General features: G+C 43.0%; 1 protein-coding gene across 5 annotated transcripts in view; it reads left to right on the top strand.

Annotated features, from left to right (window-relative positions):
* Positions 1 to 8,543, top strand: part of Chrm3 (cholinergic receptor muscarinic 3) — a 486,665-nt gene extending 478,122 nt beyond the window's left edge. For all 5 annotated transcript variants that reach the window (XM_031359190.1, XM_031359188.1, XM_031359187.1 and 2 more), the window contains one exon: positions 4,986 to 8,543. In XM_031359190.1, the coding sequence (XP_031215050.1) occupies positions 5,005 to 6,774 (1,770 nt within the window). In that variant the 5' untranslated portion in view covers positions 4,986 to 5,004 and the 3' untranslated portion in view covers positions 6,775 to 8,543. The remainder of the gene's footprint in view (positions 1 to 4,985) is intronic.
* The last annotated feature ends 8,230 nt before the right edge of the window (positions 8,544 to 16,773 follow it).

Here is a 16,773-nt window from a genome sequence, read left to right as displayed (position 1 = left end):
ATACAGAGATGCATCAGTTGGGATGTGCAAACAAATGGGAATATTTACAAAAATCAGATATGTGAAACATGTCTGGCAATAAAGGCAGTCTTTTAAGTGTGGACCTTTAAAGAAATGTGAGGACTCTGACTTCTTGACAACGACAGTGTAAATAGTGGGCCAAATGGACGTTCTTCATTGCTGGACCTTGCTCTGTGTGTGTTGGCTTTTCCACATCACCATCCAATCAGGATTTTTTCCACTAGAAGACCTTTATTCCTCTTTTTATGCATACACAAATATCTTACATGTATGGTTGCATATACATACATGTTTATATGTGTGAGTGCAGGTGCATGCATGCCACAGGATACACATGGAGGTCAGAGGATCACCTCAGGTTTCAGTCCCCACCTTCTTCCTTGCTTGAGACAGAATGCCTTGCTATTTTGTGACTGTATATAACAAGCCACTGACCAGCAAGCTTCTAGGAGAACTTCACCATAGGAGAGCTGGAATGATAGACAGATGCACTATGGTACTCCCTTCTTACTTGGATTCTAGGGTATCCAAACTCAGGTCCTCACTCTTGAGTGGCCAGTGCTTTACCAACTGAACCATCTCCTGACCCCCTAGGAGATCTTTAGGCAAAATTATCTCCATGGTTATGTAAGATCAGTGGGTATTTCCTCAATGTGTGGCTTCTTCCCTTCCACAACAAAAGCATAGCAGTCACAGGGGATGACCTTGAATGACCTTCAGAATGTAGATAAACAGTAAGTAAATCTGAGATTATAAAGGTCTTCTCTCCTCCAAAACTCTGGAGACAGCGTACTGACTGTCTCTGGTGAGAGGGGTCTTACTGGTGTTTGAAAAGAACTACTTAGGTTTGCTTTTGACTCATTCCATTTCTCTAAAGACACTAATAAAAAAAATGTTCTAGGCCTGAAAGGTGCACATGGAGATCCACAACCATCCAACTTAGATGTTTGTTTTTAAGGTAAAACATTGTTATTTCACAAGCCAAGGCCAAGCCTTTCCCATTTTGTTGTCACGGTTGAATAAAAACTTATGAAAGGCAGCAACCAGGCGGGCAGTCTGATAGATCATCTTTTTTAAAACAAGCTTTCTCCCTTTTAAGTGGAATTTTATCCCACTTTTGGCCATCAGGAATGTTTTGTTCACAACAAGAATCACTGTACCATATTAGGCAACGTCTCTCCTCCTCACAGCTTGAAATGAAGGCGAGGGCTAAGTTCACAAGTTTGATTCCCTTTAAAGACATGTTTGACTGCAAAGCTCTGTCCACCCTGTTTGATATCCTCTGTGGGACCGCATGACTGAACTAAGCTGAATTCCAAGGCTGTAGTCAGGGACAGCCTGCTGCTTAGGCATCTTACAGCAGCGAAGCTGTTCTTTGAGTCAACTTTGCCGCCTAGTGGCCTAATGCGATCCTTCTGTTTATGATGACATAGCCGTTGAATGTTGTAATGAACTATGACAAAAACCCGACACACTCCTGTCCAAAGCAGAAACCCAAAATAAGCCCTGAATCTGACATATACCAGATTCTAACAAAGAGGAAATGCCATATAGCTGGTCTTTCAAAAAACATGGTTGCAGACTGCAAAAGACTTCCCACGATTATGATAAGAAAAAGAACAATTAAAATGGAGATAGAATTAGAGAGCTGGAGAGATGGCTCCATAGTTAAGAGCACTTGTTGCTCTTGCATGGGACATGGGTTTGATTCCCAGCATTTGTGTATTGGTTCACAGCCATCTGTAACTCTATCCCAGGGAATCTGATAACTTCTTCTGACCTCCGAGGATACCAAATACACAAGTAATACACATACACATATACAAGCAAAACATTCACACATAAAATAAGCAAATTTAATTTAAAAATATAAAGAAATAGAATTAATTTAGACTTCTAGGGGCAGGACATAACTAAGACTTTCCAATTAGGTTAAGAAGTTTAAAAATTGAGAGTTCTGGCTCAGTTTTCTGGACAGATGATAGGACTATGTGCTTTGTGGGCCAGAAGCATGAAAGAAACTATAAGAAAATAACTGACCTGAGCCTTATTTCCAAATTTCTTTTTTTTTTTTTTTTCTTTTTTTTGGTTTTTCAAGACAGGGTTTGTCTGTGTAGTCCTGGCTGTCCTGGAACTCACTCTGTAGACCAGGTTGGCCTCAAACTCAGAAATCTGCCTGCCTCTGCCTCCCAAGTGCTGGGATTAAAGGCATGTGCCACCACCGCCCGGCACCAAATTTCTTACATTCTTTGACACCGTTGGTCAACCAAACAAGTCTAATTATTTTTCAATTTATACAATGTCATGTGAATGGAGGAATTTCTTACTGCCTGCATGACTTTCTGACTTTTTTTTTAAAGACTTTATTCATGCTCTCAGTTGTAGGACAGAGCATAAGCACAGAGGCTGTGACTTCTGGATTCCGCAGGCCAAACACAGCAGCTTACAAGAACTGATTTTAATGAGATGTGCTAATGCCAAAATTACTATTTTGTACTTCTAATCATTTTTTTTTTTTTTTTACTTTTTAAAAACAAATTTCAAGAGCCAGTGAGATGGATCAGCACAGAAAGGCACTTGCGGCCAAGCCTGATGACCTGAGTTATATTCCCAGCATCCACATGGTAGAAAGATAGAACCAACTCCCCCAAACTGTCTTCTGGCCTTCACACGTGTACCATGGCATATGTATCCACAACATGAATATCACACATACAAAAAAGATAAACTAATAAATAAATGTAATAAAACATTTTAAACCAATTTATTTCTGTATAGTTGGCATTCACAACAAACAAAGAGAATCAATGGTTTCTACTGTGACACAGATTTATGTACCTGTTACAGCAGATTATTGCATGTATGGTTAAAGCAATTCAAATCCACTTGCTTTAACAAAGTATAGTTAGGATTAACTATAATCCTCAAGTTATATATTAGAGAGGTAGGCTAGTCTGGAGTATTCACTTGCTACTTGAACCAAATAGGTAAATCACAAACTATTAGTTATGAATAATCAAAGCCTTCCTTCAGAAGTGCAGGGAACAAAGGGAGATTTTATTTTTTTGTTGTTATATAACCAAGGTCAAGGTGGTTCTATTGATTTACATATAGCTATGTCTAGTTTTGAAAGGCTAGTCCTCAGACTGTACCTATTTCTTAGGATTTCACCCTATCTTGCTGCTGCCCTATCTTTCATTTGCCTTCCCTTACACTCAGATTTTTCACACAAATACAAAGGTGGTGAACAGAACCCAGCATTGGGTTCTTTCTGTCTTCCTAGCACCCACATGCATTGACCAAACTGATGTTCTTTGTTTGGATATGTGTCAAGTCCGTGACTATGGTCAAGGACTCAGGGCCAGGTGGCAAATGCCTGTCTCAACATGCGCTGGTAGAGTGTCAGGCTGCACACAAAGGAATAGTTGAAGGAAAGCCAAGTCACAGGCATCTGGTGTGTCACCCTTTAACAAGAAAAGATGAAAGATGACAGACAAGAAGCCTTGGGATTTCTGGATGTTTCTTTGTAATAAAATCGGCATGATCATCATAAGACAAGAAAACAAGACACCAGAACATAATTTGTTCCCATGAGAGCAGAACCCTGAACCATGCCACAATGGCAAGGGACCCTTGCAATAGATGTCAGTGCATGACACAGAGTAGCTCTAGACTGGTAAAAAAAAAAAAAAAAAAGGTGTAAACAAGGCTGCTGTGAAAACCTGGCAGAAAATAAGAAAACTTAGATACTGTGTCTAAAAACCTTTGCAGAAAATGAGACACTAGGAAGATAAAGTCTCTCCAGAAAGTATATAAGAAATAAGCATGCTATCAAATGTTATAAATATAAGCATATCACATATTTCAATAATGTTTTAAAGATATGATATCACCAGCTAAGAATGTAGCTCACTTTCTAAGTGCCCCTCCCCCACCACCACACAGGGAGGCCCTAGTAGATTCCTCAGGCCCAATTATACTAGCTAGGTGTGGTGAAACATGCCTTTAATACAAACACTCCAGGGGTAGAGACAGAAGAGTAAGGCTTCAAGATCATTCTTGGCTACTTAGTATGTTTGAGACCAGCCTGAGCTATATATAACCTATTCCCAAACCAATAAGAATAAAAATAAAGAAGTGGTATTACGTGAAATGGTGGACAGTTTTCTCTCTTGCCTTGGGTTGGCTTGGGTCATTCCAGTGTGACTGGAATAGCTGTTATCACCTTCAAGTTGCTTATGTTCATCATTTCATCAGGTAGATAAAATGCCAATGGCTCACATACACTTACCAAGTAGGATGACCATAATACTATGGTTGAATAATTGCCACATAAGCATCTGCTACTTTTTCCCTGTGGAAGTAGAAGAAGTGGGTAAATGTGCTGTATTTGCTGTCAGCATTCCGAGAAATATATGTACAAATGTGAGGGTAAGAACCAAGTCTAATTCCTTGGCTAATTATTCTACTACCTTGAACAAATCAACCCCAGCTTGCCCTTGACTCATGTCCTTCACATGAGAAAATTAACTTGATCATGTTTAGCTGCCTGGAAATTTGCATCTTGGAACACACATCCTAACTGTATAATATACAGCCAAGTGTGGTACATACCTTATTCCAGCTCTAGAGGCTGAGGCAGGAAGGCTACAGGTTTGAGGGCTAAAGACTGAGTTCTAGACCTGCTTGGGTTGCAGACTGAGACCCTCCCTCAGAACAAAATTGTAGACAGGAATGTAAGAAAGATTTGTGGAGACACAGGGATGAGTAGACATGAGTGAGAAGGAAATTAAGAAAAGTTGGAGTTGATGGTGTATAATTGTCAAAGAACAAATGTAATTTTTAAAAGAATATATATGTATACATATACATATATATATATGTAAAAAATGTAAGCTGTCCAAAGAACATATCAAAGAGAACAAAAATAATTCCTAACTCTACTTTTCTCTTTTTTTCCCCAGACTATGTCAGAGAGTCACAATGACCTTGCACGGTAACAGTACAACTTCACCTTTGTTTCCCAACATCAGCTCTTCCTGGGTGCACAGTCCCTCAGAGGCGGGGCTGCCCTTGGTGACAGTTACTCAGTTGGGCAGCTACAACATTTCACAAGCAACTGGGAATTTCTCCTCAAACGACACCTCCAGTGACCCTCTGGGGGGCCACACCATCTGGCAAGTGGTCTTCATTGCATTCTTAACTGGCTTCCTGGCATTGGTGACCATCATTGGCAACATTCTTGTCATTGTGGCATTTAAGGTCAACAAACAGCTGAAGACAGTCAACAACTACTTCCTCTTAAGCCTGGCCTGTGCAGATCTAATCATTGGGGTCATTTCCATGAACCTGTTCACTACCTACATCATTATGAACCGCTGGGCACTGGGGAACTTAGCCTGTGACCTCTGGCTTTCCATTGACTATGTAGCCAGCAATGCTTCCGTTATGAATCTGCTGGTCATCAGCTTTGACAGGTACTTTTCCATCACCAGGCCACTCACCTACCGAGCCAAACGAACAACAAAACGAGCCGGTGTGATGATTGGTCTGGCTTGGGTCATCTCCTTTGTCCTGTGGGCTCCTGCCATCTTGTTCTGGCAATACTTTGTAGGGAAGAGAACTGTGCCTCCAGGAGAATGCTTCATTCAGTTTCTGAGTGAGCCTACCATCACCTTCGGCACAGCGATCGCCGCCTTTTACATGCCTGTCACCATCATGACTATTTTATACTGGAGGATCTATAAGGAGACTGAGAAACGTACCAAAGAGCTGGCTGGGCTACAGGCCTCTGGGACAGAAGCAGAAGCAGAAAACTTTGTCCACCCCACAGGCAGTTCTCGAAGCTGTAGCAGCTATGAGCTACAACAGCAAGGCATGAAACGGTCATCCAAGAGGAAGTATGGTGGCTGTCACTTCTGGTTCACAACCAAGAGCTGGAAGCCCAGTGCTGAGCAGATGGACCAAGATCACAGTAGCAGTGACAGTTGGAATAACAATGATGCTGCCGCCTCCCTGGAAAACTCTGCTTCCTCTGATGAAGAGGACATTGGCTCAGAGACCAGAGCCATCTATTCCATCGTACTCAAGCTGCCGGGCCATAGCACCATCCTCAACTCTACCAAGCTACCCTCCTCAGATAACCTGCAGGTGCCAGATGAGGACCTGGGGACTGTGGATGTAGAGAGAAATGCCCACAAGCTTCAGGCCCAGAAGAGCATGGATGACCGTGACAACTGTCAGAAGGACTTCTCCAAGCTTCCCATCCAGTTAGAGTCTGCCGTGGACACAGCCAAGACCTCTGACACCAACTCCTCAGTGGACAAGACCACGGCCACTCTACCTCTGTCCTTCAAGGAAGCCACGCTAGCTAAGAGGTTTGCTCTCAAGACCAGAAGTCAGATCACCAAGCGGAAAAGAATGTCTCTCATCAAGGAGAAGAAGGCCGCCCAGACGCTCAGTGCCATCTTGCTAGCCTTCATCATCACATGGACCCCCTACAACATCATGGTCCTGGTGAATACCTTCTGTGACAGCTGCATACCCAAAACCTATTGGAATCTGGGCTACTGGCTGTGCTATATCAACAGCACCGTGAACCCCGTGTGCTATGCCCTGTGCAACAAAACATTCAGAACCACCTTCAAGATGCTTCTCTTATGCCAGTGTGACAAAAGGAAGAGGCGCAAACAGCAGTACCAGCAGAGACAATCAGTCATTTTTCACAAGCGAGTGCCCGAGCAGGCCTTGTAGAAAAAGGGGTTTATCAATAGCAGTGACCTACACACGCACATCAGCCCACACAGCCTAGCAGTAGCCTGGCGCAGGTGGGAGGCCATTCCTGATGGTGATAAAAAAGGGTTCTTTATCAACCACACAGGAGAGAAGCTGGCTATTTACTGATCCATTGAATAACTGATTTTGGCCCAATGCCAATTCAGCGGGAAAGAAGGAGAAGTGTACTGCTAAATATAAAGAAATGTATTCTGAAACAGACATTTAAGTGGATTTTCTTTTCCTTTAAGAGAAAAAAATTATTGTCTCAGAGCAAGTATCCTCAGAAATTGGTCTGCCTGGGTCTTTTAATTCCTATTAGCTCTGGAATCACTGGTGAGCCTCGAAGCGCTGGTTGCCATGTGTTCTCCCTAGGGGCCCCAAAGTATCCACCCAGATCCCACGTGAAGCACGGCAGGCTTGACGTATCTGTGGTTCTGAGTTATTTTGTATATTGCAAAGCCGTCACCACTTGTCCCCGATCAGCTTCTGTCCTCTCTCGGTATGTTGTTAAACTCTATTTGTGGATTTGACTCTTGGTTTTTGCAATGTACTGTTTCATGCAGCTCAAGTTTCATACAAATAAAATTGTACATGAATAAATACATACCTATATATGTGTGAGTTCTGCACGCACGCACATGGTGTATATAACGTGAAGGGGAACAGTGAACTGGCAGAATGTTCCTACCGTGGATGCTTTCATGCTTTGGTAACTGAAACTCTCTAGGATCCTCAAACGATATGAAACTGAAATAAGCCCAGTTCAATGTTGTGTTTTGGTTTGGGTTTTTGACACTGGAACTATTTTCCACAAACCACCCTGAAGAAGAATATCCAGCACAGAGAAGCCAGGCCTTCTCAGCAAACCTGTGCTAGATGGACAGTCTTGAAGGAGGGTCAGTCAGTCGGCACCGCAACTTGACTGGACTCAGTACGTACTGTCTCCTGAGCTGTTAGCTCTGTTGATAGAGCTAAGCCAGGGACCCTCCGAGCTCAAAAGGATGAACTTCTGTACATGTTTGAATTTAGTCGTCCAAATCTGAATGTTTCAAAACAAAACTTCTGGGATCTAAACTGCTTGAAACTCAATCCTAGAGTCACCTTTGAATGTCACATACAGCAATATATCTACATTTACATAGAAAATCAAAGGAAATTCTGTGCTCGGAGCTGACAGAAAGTATTGTATTTCACTTCCAGCCACCTGGCACCTTTTGAAAGGAAGCAAGGCTTACCTCCTATCACTTAGCAGGAGCCTGGACCTTCCCGTAGTCACTGTATAACCTTCACCCAGGAATGGTTGGTGTCTAGGAAGCCATGTGTCCTCTGAAGAAAGAATTGCACTTGAAAAAAGTATTACTTCAAAATTGATTTCTTTCCATTGTGACAAGTGAATTTTGCATCATCCTTTGAATTGCCCCAAGTGCACGGTGTTCTCTCTGGGGGAGGGGTCTGCTGCTCTCATTCTCCTGGCTGCTCTATTGTTGGGTTTCTTCTTTTCCTTCTGCTGGGACTGTGTGGGGAGTGGGTGGGGTGGGGGGTGGGAGGGCTGTGGAGAACCCTTCCCTTGTGCAGGGCATCCATCCGTGTTGTGAACCCAGAGCTGGGGCCAAAGCTGCTTTTGTATTCAGTGTGAGGTGGTGTTTACAGCCAACTTTGACATCCGTGGGTGTGTTCTCAGTGGTGTGTCTGTACCTGAACTATTTAATGTTGTGTCATGTTTATATAAAGAATATTTATGCATACTTTACCATGTGTTTATTTAGTATTGATAAATATGACTCCCTCTATCGGGGCACCCTTTGACATTGATTCTTTAGGGTCTACTTGAGCCATGACTAATGTCCAGTGAGCTTTGTTGTGTGGCTAAGAAGAAGAAAACCATCACCTGGTTGCCATCTGAGAGCAGCTGAGTCCTTCCAGGTAGTAAGCCCCTGTCACTGAAAACCATTCTTTAGCTAACCCAATGTGACCCAACAAGGCAATCCTCCTCCACGGTGTCTGGAACCACTCTGCAAAGAACAAAAAGAAAATCCATGTCATAGTAGCATTTTCTTTTCATTCTTGGCCCTCATTTAAGCAAAAGAACCTGAGACTATTTTTTCCTGTGTAAAGTGATGTACAAAAGTCATGTTCTCCACATAGGAAGCATCCGATAAACTATTGCATCTGTATATTTTATCACTCAAGTTGACCTAACATTATTAAATATGTGGATTCTCATGCAAGTCCCACGGTACACCTATACATCAGTAATTTCCAATCTTCCTGGAAACTCCCATTCTACTCCCTTCCCCAAAGATCTCTTCCTTTTATGAAAAAAAAAAGAGTAGGACACTCCTGAGTTTGAGCAGAAATTCAAGGGCAAACTGGGACTCTACTCAAACATCATTGTCTCCAGACCCTTGTCCAAGATGACAGTAGTTTAAAGACCACAAACCCCTAAGATTCTAACTCTCCTTTTTTGCTAGCTACTGGGTTCATTATGATGAATAAAACTTTTACAGGCAGAAGCTGCTTCTAATCTCTCTTGGCTGTTTATGGAAAGGTATGTCCAACTGTTGGGTCATTTCAGAAAAGAAAAATAAACAAAATAGATTCTTTGGAAATGAAGAGCTTAGAGGTTTAGCTGAAGATACAGTTAAGCATTTGTGACTACGTGTATTACATGGGCATTTCTCAAAAGGGCTTGTCCTAGAGCAGGCATCCAGCATGCAGTGAAGACCATGACTTATCCCCTGCCTTAGAATAGAACTACTCCATCGCTTAAGAATGAGGCATTCAGAGATTTCATAGTTATCCACTTTAATTGGAAAAGGGGAATAATTGAAACTCAAGTACACCACATATGGATACATTAAGAGAGCCTCTCTTTCCCTTCCTTCTCCCCCCCCTCCTCCTCCTTCTCCTCCTTCTCTTCTCTCTCTCTCTCTCTCTCTCTCTCTCTCTCTCTCTCTCTCTCTCTCTCTCTCTCCCCCTCCCCCTCTCTTCCTCCCTTTCCCTCTCCTCTCTCTGTCTGTCTCTTTGTCTTTCTCTCTCTCTCTCTGACTCTTCCTCTATCTCCCTCTTTGTGTCTCTGTCTCTAGTTTTCTACCTCTCTGTGTCTTCCTCTTTTTCTCTATCTCTCTGTATCTTTCTGTGTCTCATGCTCACTTACATACACACACATGCACACACATGTACACACACACATGCACGCACACATGTACACACACATGTGTATACACACACACACACACACACACACACACACACACACACTGTTCTCCAGGCCTTGCCTATTTTCCCTTGCTTTAGTCTTCCTTACCTATCCTTTGCCCTGTCATCTTGCTGTTCTTATCCATTGTTCTGAATCCCTTTTGACCCTAAGCCCAGCCCAGCTCCCATTTTTAGTCACCCTTTAATATATATTACTTCTAGACTCTAAGAGAAAGAAAACAAAACAAAACAAAAAAATTAAGTGTTGATCATGGGAGTAACTAAAAAACTAGAAGGCTTGTCAACTTCCTTTGCTAATCTTCCCATACTGCAATGGGCAGACCTTACTCCTCTGCAGGGGATGTGTGTGCTACCTGCAGCTGGTGAAAGGGGAACTTAACTTGAGATCAGCTGAAAAGATGACTGCTCACCCCTGCCCTGGGGAGAGAAATAGGATTTCCAACCCAGAGGCAAAGGCTGGTTTACCCTAGGGCAATGTGAAAGAGGAACCCAGGGTGAGACAGGGATGCCACACTTCCCCAAGTAGAGATGAGTCAGAGATGGGGACACTGAGTTCAAGTGATAACTTGTTTGGCATGCACAAAGCTGTGGGTTCAATGCCCAGCATTGCATAAATCAGGAACAGTAGTACATGCCTGCAATCCCAGAACTCAGGAGGTTGGAGCAGGAGAAACAGAGATTCAGTCATCTTTTGCTATGTGCAGAATTCAAGGCCAGCCTAGCATACATCAGACTCAGTCTCAAGATGAACAAAAAGGAAAAAGGGGGGGCATACCATCAGGAAGTTAGACAGTTTGTTCTTGGCTGATTTTAAGGACTAAGGTCAGCAGAATGGTTAGTTGATGAGGAGCCCTGAATCCTGCATCTCTTTCTGTCATATCTGGTCACATGTCCCTAAGACACACCTGTCAGTTAATGCAAACTCTCTGGGTTCCCTCCCAATGCTTAAACTAATAACTTCTAGCCAACTTCCTGGTATCAAACAAGTCTTATTGAAGAGCGAAACAATCAACTATGGCAATCAACATACCTGGCAAACCACTGAACGTTCCAAGCTTTAAATGCCCCAGAAAGTTATGTGCTTTGATACCTCAAAGGAATGTGAAGAACTCTTTTTGTTTTGCACTGATTTGGTATATGTGTGCGAACACTCTACAGTGTGCGTGTAGAGGTCAGACGACACTTCAGAGGAGTCCATTCTCTCTTCCCACCACGCCGGCTCCAGGGATCACTGGGTCATTAGGCTTGGTGGGAAGCATCTTTAGCCACTGAGCCATGGCCATGGCCAGGATGTAAAGAAGTGCTGAGGCTTGTCAAAAGCCCAGCAATCTCAGTTTCAAATGTCACTTGCAGCATGAACCCACCCTCCTTAGCTCAGCGGGCCTCACAGAGTCCCCAGGTAGCAGGAGTTGCCTCTGGTTTTGTGGTGGCATTCCTCACTCCAGGACTATAACCTTTGGAAGAGTTATCTTCTTAAAAGTTGAGATCACCTTCTTCTCAACCTAAATTGAGCATTCTCTAACACTTTCCCTGAAAGAGTATTTTAATACAATGCAAGGTGAGGCAGATCTATCTAAATGGTATCAGTTCCAGTTTATCCTAGACTTAAGGGCAACATTACTGCCGCTCTAGAGACTTAAGTCCCACATTCTGTTATTTTCCTGCTTCTAAATAATCACCCTCTAAGGTCTGAGGCCATGGCTCAATAGTAGTGCTTGCCTTGAAAGCACTGGGACCTGAGATTGGGACCCCAACCCAAAGACAAGCCTGGTGTAAGCCGAGGCAGGAGCATTCTAGTGTCAGTCTTGACAATTGGGGGACTCTAGGCCAATGAGAGACACTGTCTCAAACAAAGTAGATAGACTTCCTGAGGATGATAGGTGATGTTGTACTCTAGCCTCATACACCACACACGCACACACACACACACACACACACACACACACACGTACATGCACCAACATACATGCATAAAAATAAATAGGGCTGTGGGTAAATAAATTGCTCAATAGGTAGACATATACCGCCAAGCCTGATGACTTGAGTTAGATCCCCAGAACCGGTATAGTGGAAGGGGAGGGCTGATTCCCATTGATTGCCCTCTGATTTCCACACATATGCTATAGTAAGTGCACACGTGTACAAACAAATGTATACCCAAGTTGTACTTTCACCAATATTCTCTCCTGGGCTCTTTTCCTGGTGCAAAACCTCAACTTTTCTCTATGATGCCTTCAGGCCTAGGGATTCTACTGCTCTTCTGGCTGCACCTTCACCAATGGCCTCTCCTAGTGACAAGTCTCAGCTGCTCTCCACAACCCCTTCATGCCTCCAAACCAACACCACCTGACTGGAGATGGCCTGAGGACCATATAAACATGGGCTTTCCCATTGTGCCAGTGTCAGAGCACTGGGTCCACTTAAGATATCCTTAGATGTCATTGGTCTTGACTGGGAACTTACTGCTTGAGACTTTTATCCTTTCCTATAAGGAGTTAGACCTGTTTCTCCTCCAGTCCAAAAGCATCTTTAGCCTCTTATGCACATAGAGGCCCCTCCTATGGAGGGCACATGCTTGGAATTTGGTAGAGAACACAGTTTGTGCAAGGTCCTCATTTCTTTTTTCCCTTTATTTCTTTCTTTGTGTATGTGTGTGTTCATGCATGTGTGTGTATACATCACACTCTTTCTTTGTGTATGTGTGTGTTTGCACATGTATGTGTGCACATTTGGAAGTCAGAAGTTGATGTCAGGTATTTCCTTCATTGTTTACTAGTGGAGACACACCTCAGACCTGAAGCTCATCGATTCAGCTGACTGCCTGGCCATCCAGCCCCAGGGATCTTTTTATCTCCACTACCCATCACCTTGATCACAAATACACATTCCCATTTAAATTTTTTATGGGTACCTAGATACAAATTCAGGTCCTCATGCTTGCATTCTATACCAATTGAGATATCGCTCTAGTCTCCTAGTTCTACCTGTCAGAGAGACCTAAAGGGTTTTGTGCAGACAGGAGGAAGAACCTCACGGCAAAGCAGATCTCATACTAGTCTCTACTGACATATCTGTCAGTAGACTGTCTTATACCAGCAGACAGAAGCTCCCACCTCTAGTGTGTGCGGATGGATAGAGAAGCTACTACACAGAAAGGAAAGTATCTTTGTGAGGGAAACGTATGTATTGGGATATCCCTATCTATGCCAAAGGTGCAGAATTTTACCTGTAGCGTTGTTTTATTTTAAGACAGAGTCTGACGTAGCCCAGGTTGGCCTCAAACTTACTATGTAGCTAAAGATATCTGTTACTCCTGATTCTCCCAAGTGCTGATATTGCAAGCAGGCATCATCATGCCAGCTGAATCTTACTTTTCTTGTTCCCTCACGGCCACCATTTCTTCAAATCAGCGTCAAAACATTTTCAGCCTTTCTGCCATAGACAAGTCACACTTGATATAAGCTGACAGCTGCAAGCTGCGGTGAGTATGATCCCACATTTCACGATGAGATAAGTAAGTAACCGATACCTGGGCTGAGGATGGCTCACTACCACTTAAAGATTTCATATTTATTTTCAATTACACATAGATGTCTGTTTCTGTGTGTGATGTTTCCACCTTTACAATATTAGTTTTATTTATCTGTGTAACTTAGATGTGGTGAGAGCCAGTATCATGCCAGAGCATCAACTTCCACTTTCTCTCACTACCACCGTCCCCAGGTGATTACAAGTTTGTACCACCATGCCCGCTTGCCTAGACCTGTGCAATCTCGATACTGTTATGGTCCATTGAATCTTAGGTCCATAAATCCAAGCAGGTCTCTAAGTGGTACAAGGCCCTCCTCAGGCTTGCAGAACTGGAGGCACCTGTGGATATGCGTGTGCTGTGACTGGGGCTAGTACAGGACAGTCCTTTGGAGACTCTCCAGAAGCTCATGGGACAGCCTGCCTGGTATACACAGCAGCAAAAAGAGAACCTGTCTCAAGTAACATAGAGGTGAGGATGGGTGGGGAGCTGTCTTTTGGTCTGCACATACATCCTGTGATCCATGGACATGTCCAGCCGTACACACACGCACTATCCCCCACCCTCTTTCTCTGATGCACACATGTACATACATAGACATACAAAATAGATGAAAGAGAAGAGGAAATAATGATGGAGACTAATAAATTATTTGATCTAGGACACAAATATAAGCTAAGACTCTGCTCTGACCATCCATCTCTTCAATGGTCAATGGTCCATTTGTCTATTCATTCATCTGTCCAATCATTCACCTAAATGAATTGTCCATTCATACATTTATCCATTCTACCATCCCTTCCTTCATCAATTTCTCCATTCATCCATATATATTATGTATGAGTTAAAATTGAGGTGCTATATTTGTCATAAAAACATATTTGAATACATTTCTTTGAGTTGAAAATTATGTCAGATTTCTTTCCAACATAAAGTAAATGTAATTAGGCTGATTAGTTTACTAATGAGAACTGGCCATTTGTTACATGACTGACATTTCTCATAAGGCACAGAATAAAATCTGCACAACAAGGTTTTGACTTCATATGTAATATATATTATATAACACACACAGATAGATAGATAGATAGAACATACACATTTAGGAAATTAAACTCTTATAAAATAGCAAATTTATGGTAAAAAATAAATGAGAGCAAAGGAAAATTATTGAAGAAGTATTTTGCTTTGAAAAATTCAATTTTGTATCCATGAACAAAAAAAATGAGAGAGGTTCTATAGAAAACAAAATGATAAATTTTTAATTTCCTTCCTCCCCATAACAGATCTCTGGATCCATGGAAACAGCCCTCATTCCTCACTTCTGTCAATCATTCTCCTAGGCAGCCTTAACCACTCCCATCACGTGTAATCCAGTATAACCCAGAGGTGCAAAGAACTGAATCATCCCAGAGAGTTCCACCCAGACTTCCTGAGTCCAGCTCAGGAAAAGATTGTAGTCACTTCCACCCTATCCTCTCAGAAGCCAGTTAGCAGATAGGACATCATTTCTTACCCCAACCCAGGTCCTGTATTATAATGATATATAACACCAGATAGATGCATCTACCTACAAACAGAAAACCCTCCAAATGTAGAAAACCTGGGCAAAGGAGATGGCTCAATGGGTAAAGGAAAACAAGCCCTGATACTCAGAACCAACATAAAAAAACAACAAAAAACAAACAAACAAACAAACAAACAAACAAAAACAGATGAAACTGGGCAGTGGTGCAGCATGCCTTCAATCCCAACACGTAGGAGACAGAGGCAGGGGGATCTCTCTGAGTTCAAGGCCAGCCTGGTCTACAGAGTGAGTTCCAGGACAGCCAATACTACATTGAGAAACCCTGTCTCAAAAAAAAATCAGCACACACACACACACACACACACGCACACACACATGCACGCATGCATGCATGCATGTACACATATGTAGAGGGGTGTTAAAATAGAATCCAAGCCTGGATGTAAGTAGTGCACTTGCCTGTCATGTACAAGGCCCTTGGCTTCATGCACAGTATTATTAGTAAGCTAGTAAGCCATTATCAGGATTGGAAGACACTAGGGCTGGACTCCTTCCTCATAATCACCAGTTGATAAAGGCAACAACTAGAACTAAAGACTCCATCTACTGTTCAGAAAAAGGGGACATGGTCCTATCTTTGGCTCTGGGAGAAACTGCCAAGGTCACTAATGAATAGCTACCTGGTTCTAGGAGGCCCAAATTTATTTCATGGAAAGATTTCTGATAAAGAACAAAAGCAAACCTTGCCCCTCCTATAAGGACCCAATCAAAAGGATTTGTCAGTCACCTCGACAGTGGCGGGGGAGATGGCTCAGCAGTTAAGAGTTCTTACTACTTTTGTAGTGGACCAAGACTGGTCTTTCAGCACCAACACCAGAAGTCTCACAACTCTGTAACTCCAGTTCCAAGGGATCTGACGTGCTCTTGTGGCTTCCGGGGGTACTTTCAGGCACATGGTACACATAAACTCATGCAGGTACACATAAACACGTGCATAAATAAAAAATAAATAGGTACATTTTATTTATTTATTTTTACCTTCCTATAGAATTTCTGTGAGTTTCACATCATGTACACCAGTCACCTCTCCATCCTCTCATCTCCACCCATCGCCCTTCCAACCTTCCCCTAACCCCCCCCAAAATAAAACACACAAACAAACAACAAAAAGCACTGAAAACATTTCATCATGGATGCTGTAGTGTATCACAGTGTGTCCCACAGTAGATCCCTCTGTCCACACATCTTCATTTGCAAATGTTCATTGCAAGGAGTCATTGGTCTGGTTCGAAGTCTCTGGCTTCTGTGACACCATCAATATTGGATCCTCACCAGGATCCTCCTGGTTGTCCCATTGTTGCCCTGTGTCATGGAGATCCTGCAGGTTTGGAACAGCAGGACTGGCCCTTTCACATGTCTCAACCATTTGCAGATGTTATAAATTTGGAGGTGGGCCAACTCACAGCCCTCAATCTGGGCCTGGGTGGTAGCTCAGCTGGTCATCCCGGCAGTTCTCTTTTATCCACAGTACTTGGGCAAGCTCTCCAACACTGCTCTGGCTAGGCCACCATCAGCAGAAGGCAGGGTCAGCTCCCCTGCTCTCATGTCCTCAGGGTCCGCTCACCTGCACCGACACCTCCAGAGTCAGCTCCACTGTGCTGTCCAGGTGAGGTACAGGGCCTGCTTTCCTGAGTGCTAC

The sequence above is a fragment of the Mastomys coucha genome, unplaced genomic scaffold, assembly GCF_008632895.1.
Source record: "Mastomys coucha isolate ucsf_1 unplaced genomic scaffold, UCSF_Mcou_1 pScaffold7, whole genome shotgun sequence".
In the NCBI taxonomy this organism is placed as follows: domain Eukaryota; kingdom Metazoa; phylum Chordata; class Mammalia; order Rodentia; family Muridae; genus Mastomys; species Mastomys coucha.
Note: the sequence above shows the minus strand (reverse complement) of the source record. Positions and strands in the feature narration are given on the sequence as shown.